Genomic DNA, 18,777 nt, shown 5'->3' with positions numbered 1-18,777 from the left:
CTTTTTTTTAACTCACAAACTTCCTGCACACACAATATATCCTTTTTTTTTGTATTTTTTTACTATTATTCCACATGTCAGGCTTTACAGGGTTAAGTGTAAACCGGCTAAAAGCATCTGTATTGAACTTGCGGTTTCTCACATTCAGTCTAGACCAGTAAAATCATCAGTTATTATATCGGCCACAAAGAGCTGTTAATTCTTGGTGACATTTATCAGCCGAAGATAAAGTTAAAAGATATATGACTTCCATTATCATCCAGTTATATTTGTGAACACTCCATCATACGACGCTGTGCTAACATTAGCTCCGTCCGCGTCTCGTCTCTCGCTGTAGATTATTATCAGAGAGGGTTAATCCACGACGCTGTGCTCCAGTAATGAGATTGGACTTGTATCTGCTCGCCGGGTAATTGGATGCCTGTTGCAGGGAAAGAGGGACGGAGAGAACGGCCTAAAGACACACAAAAACTAATGGGAAGAGGTCAAACAGATGAGAGGACGCTTTGCAGGAGTCCTTAGAGATGGGAACAATGTGGATAGAGTCAAAGAGGACAGAGAGTTCGGTCAGAAACATGCTTAATGCCAATGTTTGGGCAGGAAGAGGTCCTGAGCGCATGTGAAGCGACTGATTACAGTTTATGTTGTTTTATGAGTCATTTAGGCATACAAGGGATTGTCCATTTTTCAGCTTGCAGCACATCGCACCAAAAGATTACATTTCATATCTATAGTTCTTGTCTACAGTATGTTTCAGACCTTGGATGAAAGGAAAGTCCATCTGTGCGTGTAATAGTCACTGTCCCCATATTTTATTTTATTTTATTGTTTTTTTACATTTTCTATTTTGATTGGTTTGAATTAATTTTATTTTATATATTCATTTATTTTTTTATTTTTTTAATACTTTAGTATTTTAGTATTTGGTATTTTAGTTTATTTTCCTCAGTGTAGTAAAAATTTCTAACTCTTCATAATTTCAGTTTAGAACATTTTTTATAATGTTTTTTTTTTTTAATTTGATAGATTTTAATTTATTAATTTTGTTTCAGTTTACATTTTAACTTTGTATTTTTGTTGTTTTTATTTACTTTTTAATGCATTTATTTATCTTTAATATTTGATTAATTAAATTTTAAATTTTTATAATTAGTTTTATCTGCTTTTTATATATTTATTTATTTATCATTTTATTTAAAATTTTATTTTTCTCCATTCTCTGACTGCGTTCAGCACACAAAATGACAGCATTTCTTGAGAATGACCCTTTTGTTATCTTTTATTAGTCACAGTGAATGTTGTTGTTTTTATTTCTTTCCTCAGACAACAACGCATACAGCTTTGGACGCACAACAATCGCCAACTTGAATTCCGGGTGAGTCATTGTATTCATTGTACAAAAATTGCAAACCTCACTGTATGCATTAATTGAGTTCATGAAGTATTTAGAGTATTCTGGGTAAAGTGGACGTGTCTCTGTCTCTGTGATTCAGGAATAATCTCTTATGGCTGCACACGTCATTTGCCTTCATGTACCTGCTCCTCACCGTCTACAGCATGAGACGCCACACGTCCAAGATGCACTACAAAGAAGATGATCTGGTATGTCAACTTTTTAACCCTCATAATGCATTCGGTTCATTTTGAATGGAAGCCCTTTTCCACCACTGAATAAATAAATTAAAACTGATTTAATTTCTATAACGTATAAAGTTTATACGTCTCAATTCTGACTTTATTTTTCAGAATTGCAAGTTTATATCTCGGAATTCTGTATTTATTTCTTGGAACTGGGAGTTTATATCTCGGAATTATGACTTTATTTCTTGGAATTGTGAGTTTATATCTCGGAATTATGACTTTATTTTTCGGAATTGCGAGTTTATATCTCGGAATTATGACTTTATTTCTTGGAATTGTGAGTTTATATCTCGGAATTATGACTTTATTTTTCAGAATTGCGAGTTTATATCTCAGAATTCTGACTTTATTTCTTGGAATTGGGAGTTTATATCCTGGATTTCTGACTTTATATCTTGGAATTGGGAGTTTATATCTCAGAATTTTGACTTCATTTCTTGGAATTGGGAGTTTATATCTCGGAATTCTGACTTTATTTCTTGGAATTGTGAGTTTATATCTCGGAATTATGACTTTATTTTTCAGAATTGCGAGTTTATATCTCAGAATTATGACTTTATTTCTTGGAATTGTGAGTTTATATCTCGGAATTATGACTTTATTTCTTGGAATTGTGAGTTTATATCTCGGAATTATGACTTTATTTTTCAGAATTGCGAGTTTATATCTCGGAATTATGACTTTATTTCTTGGAATTGTGAGTTTATATCTCGGAATTATGACTTTATTTTTCAGAATTGCGAGTTTATATCTCAGAATTCTGACTTTATTTCTTGGAATTGGGAGTTTATATCTCGGAATTCTGACTTTATTTTTAGAATTGCGAGTTTATACGACTCAATTCTGATTTAATTTCTTGGAGTTGCGAGTTTATACGACTCAATTCTGACTTTATTTCTCAGAATTGCGAGTTTATGTCTTGCAATTCTGAAGAAATAGTCAAAATTCCGAGTTTATATCTAGGAATTCTGACTTTATTTCTTGGAATTGTGAGTTTATATCTCAGAATTCTGACTTTATTTTTAGAATTGCGAGTTTATACGACTCAATTCTGATTTAATTTCTCAGAATTGCGAGTTTATGTCTGGGAATTTTGACTATTTCTTCAGAATTGCGAGTTTATATCTAGGAATTCTGACTTTATTTCTTGGAATTGGGAGTTTATATCCTGGAATTCTGACTTTATTTCTTGGAATTGGGAGTTTATATCCTGGAATTCTGAATTTATTTCTTGGAATTGGGAGTTTATATCTCGGAATTATGACTTTATTTTTCGGAATTGCGAGTTTATATCTCGGAATTCTGACTTTATTTCTTGGAATTGGGAGTTTATATCTTGCAATTCTGACTTTATTTCTTGGAATTGGGAGTTTATATCTCGGAATTCTGACTTTATTTTTAGAATTGCGAGTTTATACGACTCAATTCTGACTTTATTTCTCAGAATTGCGAGTTTATGTCTTGGAATTTTGACTTTCTTCAGAATTGCGAGTTTATATCTCGGAATTCTGAATTTATTTCTCAGAATTTCCCGTTTATATGATGCAATTTTGACTTTATAACTCGCAAGAGTTTATATCTCACAATTCTGAGGAAAAAAGTCAGCAGAATTGTAAAATAAGTCACAATACTTTTTTTTTTTTTTTTTTTTTTTTTAATTCAGTGGCGGAAACGGGCTTCCATAGTTTTGACCTTGAAGAGATGATTAATAAATTCTGAAAAGATTTCATAATGTAATTAGTGTAATAATTTATTTTGCATACAGTAATAACAGAAAAAGCCATCTGGAGACGTCTTGTGACGCGTGCAGCTCATCGCAGCTGCAGCGGCGCATGCTGTAATGCTTATGAAATATTCATGAAGCCCGTCTATAGCGCTGACCTACATTTCTGAGCCGAGCGTTTAACCTCGATCCGCACTGCAATGTCCTCCAGCGTCTGTGCATGTGTAAATAACCCAAATATCACGTTTTTCCCTCTCTCCTCAGGTGAAACGCACTTTATTTATCAACGGCATCTCTAAATACGCAGAAGAAAGCCATATGAAACAGCACTTTGAGTAAGACGACTCTCTTTCTCCTCTTTATGCTTTAAACACACTTAGTTCCCTTCACTTTTACATCCTAAATGGGTCACTAGAATATCTGCCCACTGTAAATCATGTAAAATATTAAAATCACATCTTTTGTACGTCAGTGGGCGTCAGGGATGTGTACGTTCTCCCTGGAGCTCCGCTTATGCGAGCATCTGCCGTGATTGTCTAAATGAGTGTTTTAAATTCGAGTCATGCGGCCGATCAGCCGAGTCTGCGCTTGCCAAAAATGAGTGTGATGAGGCGCTGGGGAGGAGCTATGAATAGACTCGAGTGTCTAAAGTCATTTTACCTGAGACTGAGCTGCTGTTTCCTCCAGCTGAAATCAGCGGAAAACATCGCAGGCTTTTCGTTTACTGTAATAACGAAGATTTTAAAATGTTTCGTTAAAGGTGAAATGTTGGTACTGTACACGACAGTTCAAAAGTTTGGGGTCGGTAAGAGTTGTGAAAGAAGTCTCTTGCTTACCGAGCCTGCATGTATTTGATCAGAAATACAGTAAAAATTCTGAAATATTTTTACAATTTAAAATAGCTGTTTTCTATGTGAATATCTGTTAAAATATTATTTATTTCTGTGATCAAAGCTGGATTTTCAGCATCATTACTTTAGTCTTCAGTGTTACATGATCCTTCAGAAATCATTCTAAAAAATGTTTCTGCTCAAGAAACATTTCTGATTTTCATCAATGTTGAAAAACAGTTGCGCTGCCCAATATTTCTGTGGAAACTGATCATTTTTATTTTTAGGATTCTTTGATGAATAGAAAGTTCAGAAGAACAGCATTTTTTGAAAAAGAAATCTTTTGTAAAATTATAATGTGTCCTATAAAAAAATTATAAATACATTTATTTTTAAAAATCTTACTAATGAATAGACTTAATAAATGTCTCTTGTAGTATTAGAGTTTCATTATTTTGATTTTATTTTGTTGATTAATCAAATAAAAGTAGTTAATGTAACAATAAAAAATAATTTTTAAATGTAACTTTTTAATTGTATTTTAAAAAGGAATTTGCTTTTATAAGGAAAGTTGCTTTTATTAATGTATTAGTGATCATGCAAAACATTGTTTACATAGAAGTAACTAATAAATGATCATTTTGATGATATTAAAGTTCAGTTGATATTTAAGCATTAATTAAATAAGCATTGTCAAATAAGTCGATTTATAAAATAATTGTTCATGTTTTTACACAAACATTAAAAGTAACCAATAAATGTTGACTATTTAATTTGTGTTTAAATGTCTACTGAGGTATAATATAAGTAATTTAGTCATTTTATGAAGTAATTATTCACAGTTTTTACACAGTTGTTTACATGAAAGCAGCCAATAAATGTTGACTATTATTATACTTCAGTAGATATTTAAACATTTAAACATTTTTTTAAAAGCCCATTTGAAAGCAAACAATAAGTATTGACTATATTATACCTAATAGATATTTAAAAATACATTTTTAAAATTTAAATACAACTGGTAAGTAAGTATTATTTAAAAAATCCAAAAACTAATAATGTCATAACAAAACTACTAAAAATTAAACTGCAAATAAATATAATTTTATAATTTTTAAAAAACAAAATATATTAATAACAAAAAAATACTAAAATAGTAAAAAAACAAAAACAAATCAAGCCTAAATAATATTATAATATGTATAATATGATATAATGTAACATAATATAATAATACTAAAAAAATTTAAAAAAAAATAATTACTAAGAAATATACTGGAAGAAAATAAGTATTATTTAAAAATAAAAAACTAATAAAAATGTCGTCATAAAACTACAAAAAAATTAAACTGCAAATAAATAAAAATAAAGTAAACCTAAATACTTAGCTTTATTTAAATATAAAAATAAAAATTACAAAAAATTAAACTGGAAATAAATAAATTAAAGGATTCTTTGAACAGAAAGTTAAAAAAGAACAACATTTATTTGAAATAGAAATATTTTGTGACATAATAAATATCTTTACTGTCACTTTTGATCAATTGAATGTATCCTTAATTAATAAAAGTGTTTATTTCTTTTGAACCGTTTATAGCCATAAAATTCAATCATAGCAACTGAATTGCACACAAAAAAAGAGAACCTATTTTACACACTATTTACACAATTTACTCAATCTCTTTTCAAAAATGTGAAAATGTAGTTCTTGCATTTCCAAATAATGTAAATTGCACGCGTTTGAAATTCACGATTGTCTGATATGTGACCCTGGACCAAAAACCGTTGTAAGTAGCACAGGTATATTTGTAGCAATAGCCAAAAATACATTTTATGGGTCAAAATTATTGATTTTACTTTTATGCCAAAAATCATCAGGATATTAAGTAATGATCATGTTCCATGAAGATATGTTGTAAATTTCCTACCGTAAATATATCAAAACTTAATTTCTGATTAGTAATATGCATTGCTAAGAACTTTTATTTGGACGACTTTAAAGGTGATTTTCTCAATTTTTTTTTTTGCACCCCTCAGATATTAGATTTTCAAATAGTTGTATCTCAGCCAAATATTATCCTATCCCAATAAACCATACATCAATGGAAAGCTTATTCAGCTTTCAATTACAAAATATTGACCCTTATGACAGGTTTTGTGGTCCAGGGTCACACATCATAATGATATCAAAGATATGATGAAATGAGTGTGAGATGTTGATTTCTTCCCTTGTTTCTCACAGACAGGCGTATGAGAACTGTGTCGTACTGGAAGCTCGTGTTTGTTACAACGTGGCCAAACTGATGTCCCTCAACGCTGAGAGGTAAAATACAAGTATTTATTAAATCAGTCAGATTTGGCTCAGGATGGGAAGCTCTTCCTCTAAGTTTTTCTTTTAGGTTCAGAAGCGAGTCTATGCACTTATCCGACCTCTGAGACCTTCTTTCGATCTGTTAAACGGGATGAGCTTTCCTCTGAGCTTTAATATATGTGACCCTGGACCACAAAACCAGTCTTAAGTCGCTGGGGTATATTTGTAACAATAGCCAAAAATACATTGCATGGGTCAAAATTATTGATTTTTCTTTTATGTCAAAAATCATTAGGATATTAAGTAAAGATCACGTTCCATGAAGATTTTTTGTAAAATTCCTACAGTAAACCTATCAAAATGTAATTTTTGATTAGTAATATGCAATGTTAAGAATCTAATTTGGACAACTTTAAAGGTGATTTTCTCAGGATTTTGATTTTTTTGCACCCTTAGATTCCAGATTTTCAAATAGATGTATCTCAGCCAAATATTGTCCTATCCTAACAAACCATATATCAATAGAAAGCTTATTTATTGAGCTTTCATATGATGTATATATCTCAGTTTTGTCAAATTTTACCTTATGACTGGTTTTGTGGTCCAGGGTCACATATGTGTGTGTGTGTGTGTCCTGCAGGAAGAAGACTGAACGCAGTAAGAAGTTTTTCACGGATCTGATGGCTAAGGAACACATGCCTGCCATGATCAACCCCAAACCCTGCGGTCACCTGTGCTGCTGCGCCATTACAGGCTGTGAAGAGGTACAAATGCATTACCCACAATGCCTCTGTGATGTCAGTGTACAGTACAAAGCGTTGCTGCCAGAGGGAAAACTCATCAGTGACACAAACTTTTTGCCTTTTCTGGCAATGACTGCTACTTGTGAATAAATAACTTTTTTAAATAGAGTATTTAGCATATGTGACCCTGGACCACAAAACCAGTCTTAAGTAGCACAGGTATATTTGTAGCAATAACTAAAAATACATTGTGTGGGTCAAAATTATCATTTTTTTCTTTGATGCCAAAAATCATTAGGATATTAAGTAAAGATCATGTTCCATGAAGGTATTTTGTACATTTCCTATCGTAAATATATTAAAGCTTAATTTCTGATTCGAATATGCATTGCTAAGAACTTCATTTGAACAACTTTAAAGGTGATTTTCTCAGTATTATTGAGATTTTTGCACACTCAGATTCCAGATTTTCAAATAGTTGTATCTCAGCCAAATATTGTCCTATTATAACAAACCCTATATTAATGGAAAACTGTTTTTTTAGATGATGTATAAATCTCAATTTGTAATATAGGCAGCAATTATAGCTTTCATATAAACAAATATAAAAAATTAAGTTCAATTATTTAAAATGGTTCATATTACGTCTCAGTAGATATTTATTAAATAGTCAACATTTATTGGTTACTTTTTATAAATTTATTTATTTATTTATTTATTTCATATAAATAATTGTGTAAACAAAATGAATAATTTTATAAATCGATGTAATTAAAATTGTTTAGATTATACCGCAGTAGATATTTAACATAAAATTGTTTATTTAATTCCTGTTTAAATATCTGCCATGGTGTCATATAATCAATATTTTTGGTTGCTTTTCTGCAAGCTTGGCAAATCAAATAAAAGCTTTTTTATATTTTACCTATTTTTTTTATTGATTAATTGACATATTTAATAAGTGTATTTATTTGAACAGATTGCATTAATCTCAAAGTGTTATATATATATATATATATATATACATACATACATACACGCAGTGCCGCTCAAAAGTTTGGGATCAGTAAAATATTTAATGCTTTTAAAGGACACTTTTCTGCGCATCAAGGCTGTGTTTATTTGATTAAAAATGCAAAAAAATAAAAGTAATATTGTGAAATGTTAATGCCATTTAAAATAGTGGTTTTCTATTTTAATATACTTTAAAATGTAATTTATTCCTGTGATGCAAAGCTGAATTTTCAGCATCATTACTCCAGTCTTCAGTGTCACATGATCCTATTTTCTAATTTGAATTAATGCTGTTCTTTTTAGCTTTTTATTAATCAAAGAATCCTGAAAAAAGTATCACAGGTTCCAAAAAAATATTAAGCAGCACAACGGTTTCAAACATTGATAATAAAAGTAATAAATTTGTACATTAGAATGATTTCTGAAGGATAATGTGACAGTTAAGACTGGAGTAACAGCTGATGAAAATTCAGCTTTGCATCACAGAAATAAATTATACTTTAAAGTATATTAAAATAAAAAACTGTTATTTTGAATTGCAATAATATTACTTTTTCTCCAGTGTTTTTGATCAAATAGAACTACGAATAAAAGACTTTCAAAAATAAACATTAAAAATCTTACTGAGTGGCAGTGTGGACTTTCTTGTTTTATACCACACTAGTTTTCTCGGTTTAATAAACTCAGGTAGCGTGTCCTTGAATAAAAGGGCTTTTGCGTATCTGAGAATCGTGCAGAGGAATTGAAAGCTCTTCTGGGAGGAAGTGATAAATGTTCAGGTTTCAGGGGGCTTGTGTTTGCTGATGTTCGGTGATGCAGTCGTGCATATATCTGGTTTGGTTTTGTAGGAGGAGGCCGTGAATTATTACACCAAACTGGAGTCCAAACTGAAAGAGGAATACAGGAAAGAGAAGGAGAAAGTCAACACCAAACCACTAGGCATGGCATTCGTCACCTTCCAGAACGAGGCCATGACGGCAATGTGAGTATGAGACAACACAACAGTACTAGCTATGAATAAAAATAACAAATATTGAACAAAAATATTTAATATTACAATATTTGGAAAAAACTAAAAATAAATAAAATGTACAAAATAAAATACTTTATTACTTTTGTACTACAGTGCGTGCAGAATTTTTAGACACGTTTTTTTTTTTTTTTTTTTTTTCAAGCACATTTTACCAATTCCAAACCACATCAATCCTAATAACTATTGATTTTTTATTTAATCATTTATAAGTGATATATAATTGTCCATGAGGGCTGGAAGTAACAAACTTCTTATATTCAGGTGTGCATAATCATTAAGCATGTTTTCTTTTACAGATAAAACAAGCCAAAGAAGCGATTTAACTCTTAAAAGTCAAAAACGTATTAAATGCCCATGGGAAGAATGCAATACTAATGCAATAATAGAATTAGCAAAGCTAGGTGCCGATCACCGAAGCAGTATCTGCCGATCCGATACAGATCTTTTTAAAGCCTTCTTTTTATCATGTAGAATTATTCATAGTGAAACTTAAATCAGAATTTTTTAGGCATTTAATCAGTTTTTTTTTTTTTTTTTTTAATTTGGAGCATTTTTTTTTAGACATTTTTCAAAAATATAACTTTCTCATCTAAATGTTTTTATTTTATTTTAGAATTGTGCAGTTATTAATAATATAGCACAATAGCTATTTTGATTTCAAATCAAAACATTATTGAAAATGCTTTTTTCAGCACAGTACAGTAATCTTTCATAGACTAGTTTAAACACAATAAATATAAGCAACACATTATTCAATGCATTTACTTTTGCAATTAATTCTAGATTTATATATTAAGTTGCTAAAGCAAGTGGCAAAACATTTAAACTGCTCATCACAAATATTCTAAATTAGAAATGACGGGAATAGTCAGTTCTACTGTTTTTTCTTTTGCATTTAAATCTTTATTACAAGCAACCTGTTGTTGTTAATAACAAACTTTGTTTTCCTACCTCAGCGAGTGCCATATATTATTGCCTTGTTTATCTAAAAATGCTCTTTTCCTTTAAACCTAGCCAAAAACCTATATGCACAGTAGACTTTAAAGTTTATGAGCTGGCTTATCATTATGCGGAAGTTCTAAAGAACGCTTCATGCATGTGGTCAATTGACAGGAATATTAACTCGCACGCACTGTAAATAATTGTTTGGTTTGAAATGTCTGATGCCCTCTTATGCATTATGTCCTGTTATGGTTTTGTGTCTGTTGCTGATGAGGTGATGTGTGTTTCTGTAGCATCCTGAAGGACTTTAACGCGTGTCAGTGTCAGGGCTGTAATTGTCGTCAGGAGCCGCGCTCTTCTCAGTTCAGTGACAGTCTTCATATTTATAACTGGAGCGTCAGCTACGCGCCGGACCCCCAAAACGTGCGCTGGTGAGGAACTTATTCACCTATTCACTCACTCTTCTCTCTCTCTGTTGGTCTTAGCATATTTTCTGCAATCAGAAAATGACCCATTAGATTGGATAAAATCAAATAATTTGATAAAAACGCAGTATGCAACTGTGTGAAGGACTGTATTTCTTGATTTTTTTTTTTAATGGGTCTGCAAATAGTTATTTTATTTTTTATTTTTTTTACACACAACTGTATTGCAAAATGACTTTACTTTCTCTGTAGTCGTAGAAAAAAAAATGAACAGTGCAATGCAGAATTTCATGATTTTTTTTATTTTTTTTTATTTTGTGCCTTCGTTTTTACTACGTTTTTAATATTTTTTTTATAAATGTTAAATAGTAAATCCAGAAAAATGAGAAGAAAATACAGAATTTTTAAAAAGAAAAAGCAAAAGTAAACAAAAATAATTAGTCCCCATTAAAAGTAAAAATTCTAAAAATCTGAATCAGAATGTTTGTTTATATAGAAAAAAAAACTATTTTTGTCTTGTTTTCCAGTCAAAATTTGCAGAAATTATCAGAGAAAAAATTAATGTAAAAGCAAAATTGCATAAAAATATAGAATTTACAGTATAACATGGTAAAAAGCTAATTAAATCATAAATCCAGAAAAATGAAAATGCATCAAATAATTTCTGAAAAGATAAAGAATTTCATAGGGCCCTATTATTGTAAATATGATTTAATTAATAAAGTTTTATGAATTGAATTGATCAGCCATGCTTTTTATTATCAAAATTGATGTAAACCATTATAATGGAATTCAGAAAAATTAAAACATACAATACAGATTTTTTTTTACAGAATACAAAATGCTACAAATCAGTCAGAATGTCTGTTTATATTGAAAAAAACTATATTTTTGTCTTGTTTTCAAGATAAAAAATGTAGAAATTGTTTAAAACCAAAATAAATTTGAAAGCAAATTTTCTGAAAAATGGAATTTACAGTATAACATGGAATGTCATAAAAACTAATTACAGTTTTGTGCCTTCATTTGATTACCACTGGTTTTAATAATACATTTATATTAATTCATTAATCCAGAAAAATAAAAAGACATCACATAATTTCTGAAAAGATTTGTTTTCTTTTTATTATTAAGCTTTATCTAACCGTTAATTCAGAAATATTAAAACATAAACAGAATTTGTAAAAAAATAAAAATAAAATAATAATAATAATAATAATAATAATAATAATAAAAATAAAATAAAACAGAATTTGAGAAAAAACTAAATGTATTTCATAGAAATGTAAATTTTATTCAACTTAAATCGTTGTTAATTCAGTAATAAAAATAGGGTTTACACTATAATGCTAAATTTAATAATGATTAATTAAATAAACTGTTAATGTTGTATGCATTTATTTGATTACTATTTGTTTTTTTTTAATAATGCATTTTTAAAAAAAAGAATTTCCTAAAAGATAAAACATTTCATAAGCCCTATTATAGTAAATTCTGTTCAATCAGTTAAATTAAATTAAATTAATTAGAGATGCTGTTTATTATTAAAGTGTTTTGTTTAAACCATTAAATCAGAAGCCAGAATAATTAAAACAGAAAACTGGTAATTTAGGGAAAAATAAAACTGAATTTGAGAAAAAGGAATTCTAAAACAGATTTCAAGAGGCTCTAAAACCTCAATACTTAAAATTAATTTAGCCATTAAAACAGAAACTAGAAATATTAAATGGTAAAAAAAAAAAAAAGTGTTAAAAACAGAATTCCAAAAAATGTAATTGTAAAAAACGGAATCCAGAAAAATGAAATCTGATTTCACTGGGCCCTAATAGTGTTTCATATACAGTACTAATGTAAAAACATAGTTGGCTGTGTGTAGTATACAGTAAGCAGTACAACGTTATTGGATTCCAGCAGTCGCTGTTTCTCTTTCTCTGTCAGCCGTTTCTTTTGCTGACTTCATTATGTTCAGGAATTACCCATATGCAGTCAATAGCTTATCAAGAGAAGAGATTTTACGCTTTCTGCTGAGTGTGTGAGTGTGTGAGTGAGTGAGTGAGTGAGTGAGTGAGTGAGTGAGTGAGTGAGTGAGTGAGTGAGTGAGGTTTACTGACATATTGTTTTGATCACAGGGAGAATCTGTCTTTGGGAGGAGTTTCCTGGTGGCTTCGCTGCTTCATCATTAACTGCATCCTCTTCATCCTCCTCTTCTTCCTCACCACCCCGGCCATCATCATCTCCACCATGGACAAGTTCAACGTCACCAAGCCTGTGGAGTATCTGAACGTAAGGCTGCCTTCTGAACGCCACAAACTCCTCACCAGATGTTTCATTGGCTGTTTCTAGTGTCCAGTTAATTTTCCTCAATGAAAATGAAAATGGTGCCAAAAAATTCAAAGTCAGAACATGTTTGATGTTTGTAAAAAGACCAAGCAATGACAGTGCAATTTATTAATTATAGTGATCAGAGATGCTGTTTAGTATTAAAATGCAGTAAAACCATTAAATCAGAAACCAGAAAACACAGAATTAGGGAAAATTTAAAACTGAATTTGAGGAAAAATACAAATTTAATAATTCAATCAAATTTAAGCAAACTTCAGAAAATGAGGGGAAAAATTAGATATGTATTCTCTGAAAAAAAAAAAAAACTCTTTACATTTATGTAAATAAATACATTTATGTAAATATAAATACATTTACATAATTCTTTTTAATATTTCTATTTCGTGCGTAATATCGTATTGTTTTCTTAAATAAGTTGATTTTGTTTCAAAAATTAAATAATTCATTGTTTTCCAAAAAAAGAGTAAAATCCAGAAAATGAAGGAAAAAATATGTATTCTCAAAAAAAAGTCTTCTAATGTTTGTATTTAATTTATGTAAATAAATACATTTTTGTAAATATAAATACATTTACGTAATTCATTTTAATATTTTTATTTTGTGCATAATAGAGTGACTTGAACCAAGACTTCCTGCTCTACAGCTCACACTGAGTTCATCTCTTATATTGTGAATGAAAAGAACATGACTTTGTCATATTTGACTCCAAAAATCACATTTTTATTAGCAAACATTAGTCATTTTTTGCATCATTATTATTGCATTAATAATGAGAAGAATGTAATTTAATAATGAATTATATTATTAATAGTAAGAGATTACTAGATTACATTTGATATTTTAGTTTGATAATTGCATTATTATTAATGATGATAAAGAGAATGGTAATAATAATAATAATAATAATGGAATAATAATAATAATAATATTTGTGTGTTTGTCTGTGTGTCTAGAACCCAATCATCACCCAGTTTTTCCCCACGCTGCTCCTGTGGGCCTTCTCCGCCCTTCTGCCCACCATCGTCTACTACTCTGCCTTCTTTGAAGCCCACTGGACCAGGTACAATCCCACATTCATCTCCAATAGAAATAATGTCCAATGGAGTGTCAGGTGTTTTATCTCATGCTGTGGTGTGTTTGTCAGATCGGGTGAGAACAGGACCACCATGCACAAGTGCTACACCTTCCTGATCTTCATGGTTCTCCTGCTGCCGTCTCTGGGTCTCAGCAGGTACTGTTTGAGATCTTAACATTTGTGATGCAGGCGAGAGACCCTGTAGTTGCATATTTAGTTGCTTATTTCTATCTGTCATGGAGCTCGAGCTCTGTTCTAGACATCTCTGTTCGACTCTATCAGCGGTATTTGTGCTGATGTGTTTGGTGCAGAAGCTTTTATTGTGGTCAATGATTTGACTGTAATTAGCTTTCTAATGTAGTGAACATTGCTATTTTGCTGGTGATGATTGCTAGTGCTCTTCAAGATAAAAGCTTGGTGAAATCACAAACCACAAATGTTAAACCACAGCTGACAATTTTATAATAATCCGTTTTGTTGTCTGTATTGTAGTTTGGACGTTTTCTTCCGCTGGCTGTTCGACAAGAAATTCCTGGCCGAAGCCACCGTCAGATTTGAGTAAGTTTATTTTATTTTATTTTATTTTATTTTATTTATTTATTTTTAATGTTTTGAAATGCCTAAACTTTCTTGCCAGTTATAGCGGTTATTTAAATATTTATTCCTGGCCGAAGCCACTGTCAGATTTTTTTTTTTTAAATGCCTAAACTTTTTTTTTTTTTTTTTTGCGAGATTTGAGTAAGTTTATTTTATTTTATTTTATATTTATTTATGTATTTTTATTGATAATTTTTGATAATGTTTTAAAAATGCCTAAACATTTTTTTTTTGCCAGTTAGCAAAAATATTGCATTTAAATATTTATTATTTTATTTTATTTTATTTTATTTTATTTATTTATTTATTTTTATTTATTTTATTTTTTTTATTGATAATTTTATTTTTATGTTTTAAAAATGGCTAAACTTTTTTTTGCCAGTTATAGCATTTATTTAAATATTTATTTCTGGCCGAAGCCGCTGTCAGATTTGAGTAAGTTTATTTATTTATTTATTTATTATTTTTTCAAACTTTCAGTTATAGCATTTATTTTAATATTCATATATTAATGAACTAAAATTCTAAATATTTGTTTGATTTGATTTTGTATTATTTCGAAATGCCTAAACTTTTTTTGCCAGTTATAGCATTTTATTTTTTTTATTTAAATATCAGTATTAATTGAACTTCTAAATGTTTTAATTTATATTTTATTTTGTTCAAATGCTTAAACCTTTGTGTCAGTGTAGCATTTTATTTAAAATTCATATATTATTAAACTGAATTTCTGAATGTTTTAGATGTTCTTTTATTTTATTGTTTTGAAATGCCTAAGCTTTCTTGCTAGTTTTATCATAGTTGTTTATTTAAATATTTGTATATTAATGAACTAAAATTCTGAACGTTTTAGTTCATATTTATTTGATTTAATTTAAATGTCTAAACTTTCTTTTTAAGCTTTTTAGCAATGTTTTATTTTTTTTAATAAAAGTTTTAAGTTTTATTCAAAGTTTAAGTATTCATATAATAAAATTCAATGCAGTTTTTATTTGTTCATATTTTATTTTATTTCATTTAATTTATTTAAATATTCATATAACAATAAACTTTAATTGTTTGTTTTATTTTATTTTATTACATTTTCCTGCATTTCTGAAATTTTATTTGTTTTTATTTTATTTTATTTGAGTTGCTAAAACTTTCTTTCCACTTGTAGCATTGTATTTAAATGTTAATATTAATAAACCAAAAACTCTGAACAGATTTAATTAATAAAATATTGTATTTTATTGTTTTGAAATGCTCAACAAATGTTCTTGTAGCATTTTATGTATTTAAATATTCATATGTTAATGAACTGAAATTCAACTAAAATGAATATCTGTAATTTCAGGTGTGTCTTCCTCCCTGATAATGGAGCGTTTTTTGTGAATTACGTGATCGCGTCAGCATTCATCGGAAACGCCATGGATCTGCTCCGGATTCCAGGTCTGCTGATGTACATGATCCGGCTGTGTTTGGCTCGCTCGGCTGCAGAGAGACGCAACGTCAAACGGGTATGAAAACACACACATGCATCATCTTGTTGCTTATCTTCACACCCTTGAATCGTTAATTCCCAGAAACAAAACTTTACAGAAACATCTGGGTCATGCATCATCTCAAAATACATAGAAAGAATCTGAAATTATATTTTGCATAAAAAATTTGTAAATTTTATTTTGCATTTTGACATTATTTTGATGAATATTAAATGCATTATTTTATTAATGCCAAAATACACTTTATTTTATTTTATTATTTTAATTAATTCAATATTGTATTTTATCTATTTATTTATTCATTTAGTCATTTATTTTTATTTATTATTTTTATTTAATTATTTAACTAATTGTATTTCATTTATTCATTCATATATTTATTAATTAAATGTTTTATCTAATTATTTATTTATTTAAACCAGCATCAGTTAAAGGCAGACATTATATTTTATGAATATTAAATGCATTTTAGCCGAAATACAATTTAATTTAATCAATTTTTATTAATTCAATTGTATTTATTTTATATTTTAATTTATTTAATTATTTAATAAATTGTATTTTATTAATTCATTTATATATTTAATAATTCATTTATTCTTAATATTAAAAACATTTTAGCCAAAATACACTTTACTTTATTTTGTTTTGTTTTGATATAAATTAATTTAACAATTTAGTTTAATTTAATTTTAAATAATTAACGATCAAATTAATTATTCAATTGTTTTATCTATTCATTCATTCAGTCATTCATTTATTCATTGAAGTTTTTATCTATATACTTATTTACTGCTCATTTATTTATTCTTTTTATTTATTTAATTAACTGTATTTTATGCGTTCATCAGTTTTGTTTTTGTTTAAATTGTATTTTATTACATTTTTCTATTTAATTAAATTTTTGTATTTATTCAGTTGTGTTCTATCTATTCAATCATTCTTTGATATTTTTATTAATATACTTATTTACTGCTCATTTATTTATTATTTTATTTATTTAACTGTATTTTATGCATTCATTTATATATTTATTCATTTATTTAATTAATTGTATTTTATCTAATCATTTATTTATTTATTTAAACCAGCATCAGTTAGAAGGCAGACATTATTTTTTATATTTAAGGAATTTTAAAATATAATATGTTTTATAAATACACACTTTATTTATTTATTAATTTTATTAATGAATTAAATTGTATTTTATCCATTCAGTCAGTCAGCCATTCATTTATTCATTTACTTATTGATTTATTATTGTTTATATTTATTCAATGAATTGTATTTTATCTAACAATTTACTTATTTAAACCAGCATCATTTAAAGACACACCAACAAATACTACAGTAATGTATACATTTGTAACTTTGTTTCTTTGTTTATTTTTTATATTGTTTGCCATTTACATTGTTGTACATGATGTAGAATGTACTAATTTGTCAAAAAAAATCTTAGTGACCCTTAAGATATGAATTAATTTTAATAAAAGAAAATTTAAATATATTGATTTATATAAGCTAAAGCAATTCTTTGTACCTTTTCACGAAGGAATGATTTTTTTTTGCATATGTTTTTGACAAGTTTTGTAAGATCCATCCACCCACAGCAGGTTATTTTTACCTGCTGTTCACCTGGATGTGATTCCAGCCTCTGCTGCGTTTCGTTGTGTAACGTCTGTGTTTGTATCCGCAGCATCAAGCCTATGAGTTTCAGTTCGGAGCTGCCTACGCCTGGATGATGTGCGTTTTCACCGTCGTTATGACGTACAGCATCACCTGTCCAATCATCGTCCCCTTCGGTGAGTCAAGCCACGCCCACTTCCACATCAGCCCATTCACCAAACCACAGAGCCACAGCCAATCAGAGAGCGGCAGACAGACAGACAGCAAGGATGAAAGAGAGGTTACAGGGAGAAACACTGAATGACAACCCAAAGTTTGTGTCCAGAGCGCCTCCTGCTGGCCACATGTATCCATGCAGCTTCAACAATGGAAAATGAAGCTGCGGAACCACCTGCCTACGCACCGTGTGTGTGTGTGTGTGTGTGTGTGTGTGTGTGTGTGTGTTTCATATTTCACAGCAAATACACACAAACCAAGAGGAAATGCTGCATTTGAACAGTAATCTCTTCTGTCGCTGAGCTTTTGTGTGCTGGTATTATTTCTAGAGGTCTCTCAGAAACACACACACACACACACACACACACAGACAGACGGTCGTGGAGCTGCCGGTGTGTGACTCATCGCTGTTCTGCGGAGGAAACTTTATTTACGTCTCTCAGCCCACGCTGTGAATGCAGACGGAGATGCTCATTTCGGACACGGCGGTTAACGTCTGACACATGATTAACCTCGCCATTGTCCGTCTGCACACATGTTGATATCACATGTTAAGTCTCAAATGAAAACACACTATAGGCTGATGTTTTTGTCTCCTGAGAGATGGCAGGAAAGACCCTTGTGAGATTATAAATGAAGTTTTGTGGCCTTTAGTTTATATTTGATAAAAGCTGATGGCAAAATATACATTTAGTTGATATATGCATTCAGTATTGTAGATAATTTTTCACATTTTAATGTCACTTCTTGTTTGCTATTGTTTAGGGCTGTAAG

At 29.5% G+C, this 18,777-nt stretch overlaps 1 protein-coding gene across 1 annotated transcript in view; it reads left to right on the top strand.

The window, feature by feature from the left end:
- LOC141294294 (CSC1-like protein 2) overlaps positions 1 to 18,777 on the top strand; it is a 43,604-nt gene that overhangs the window by 14,663 nt on the left and 10,164 nt on the right. The window contains exons 7-19 of the mRNA XM_073826367.1: positions 1,324 to 1,375; positions 1,494 to 1,602; positions 3,629 to 3,699; positions 6,437 to 6,517; positions 7,146 to 7,269; positions 9,111 to 9,244; positions 10,531 to 10,668; positions 12,792 to 12,945; positions 13,959 to 14,065; positions 14,150 to 14,236; positions 14,573 to 14,638; positions 16,014 to 16,176; positions 17,858 to 18,067. Coding sequence (XP_073682468.1) covers positions 1,324 to 1,375; positions 1,494 to 1,602; positions 3,629 to 3,699; positions 6,437 to 6,517; positions 7,146 to 7,269; positions 9,111 to 9,244; positions 10,531 to 10,668; positions 12,792 to 12,945; positions 13,959 to 14,065; positions 14,150 to 14,236; positions 14,573 to 14,638; positions 16,014 to 16,176; positions 17,858 to 18,067 — 1,496 coding nt within the window. The remainder of the gene's footprint in view (positions 1 to 1,323; positions 1,376 to 1,493; positions 1,603 to 3,628; positions 3,700 to 6,436; positions 6,518 to 7,145; positions 7,270 to 9,110; positions 9,245 to 10,530; positions 10,669 to 12,791; positions 12,946 to 13,958; positions 14,066 to 14,149; positions 14,237 to 14,572; positions 14,639 to 16,013; positions 16,177 to 17,857; positions 18,068 to 18,777) is intronic.

The sequence above is a fragment of the Garra rufa genome, chromosome 20, assembly GCF_049309525.1.
Source record: "Garra rufa chromosome 20, GarRuf1.0, whole genome shotgun sequence".
Classification (NCBI taxonomy): domain Eukaryota; kingdom Metazoa; phylum Chordata; class Actinopteri; order Cypriniformes; family Cyprinidae; genus Garra; species Garra rufa.
The sequence above is the reverse complement of the archived record's forward strand: the minus strand, read 5'-3'. Positions and strand labels throughout refer to the sequence as shown.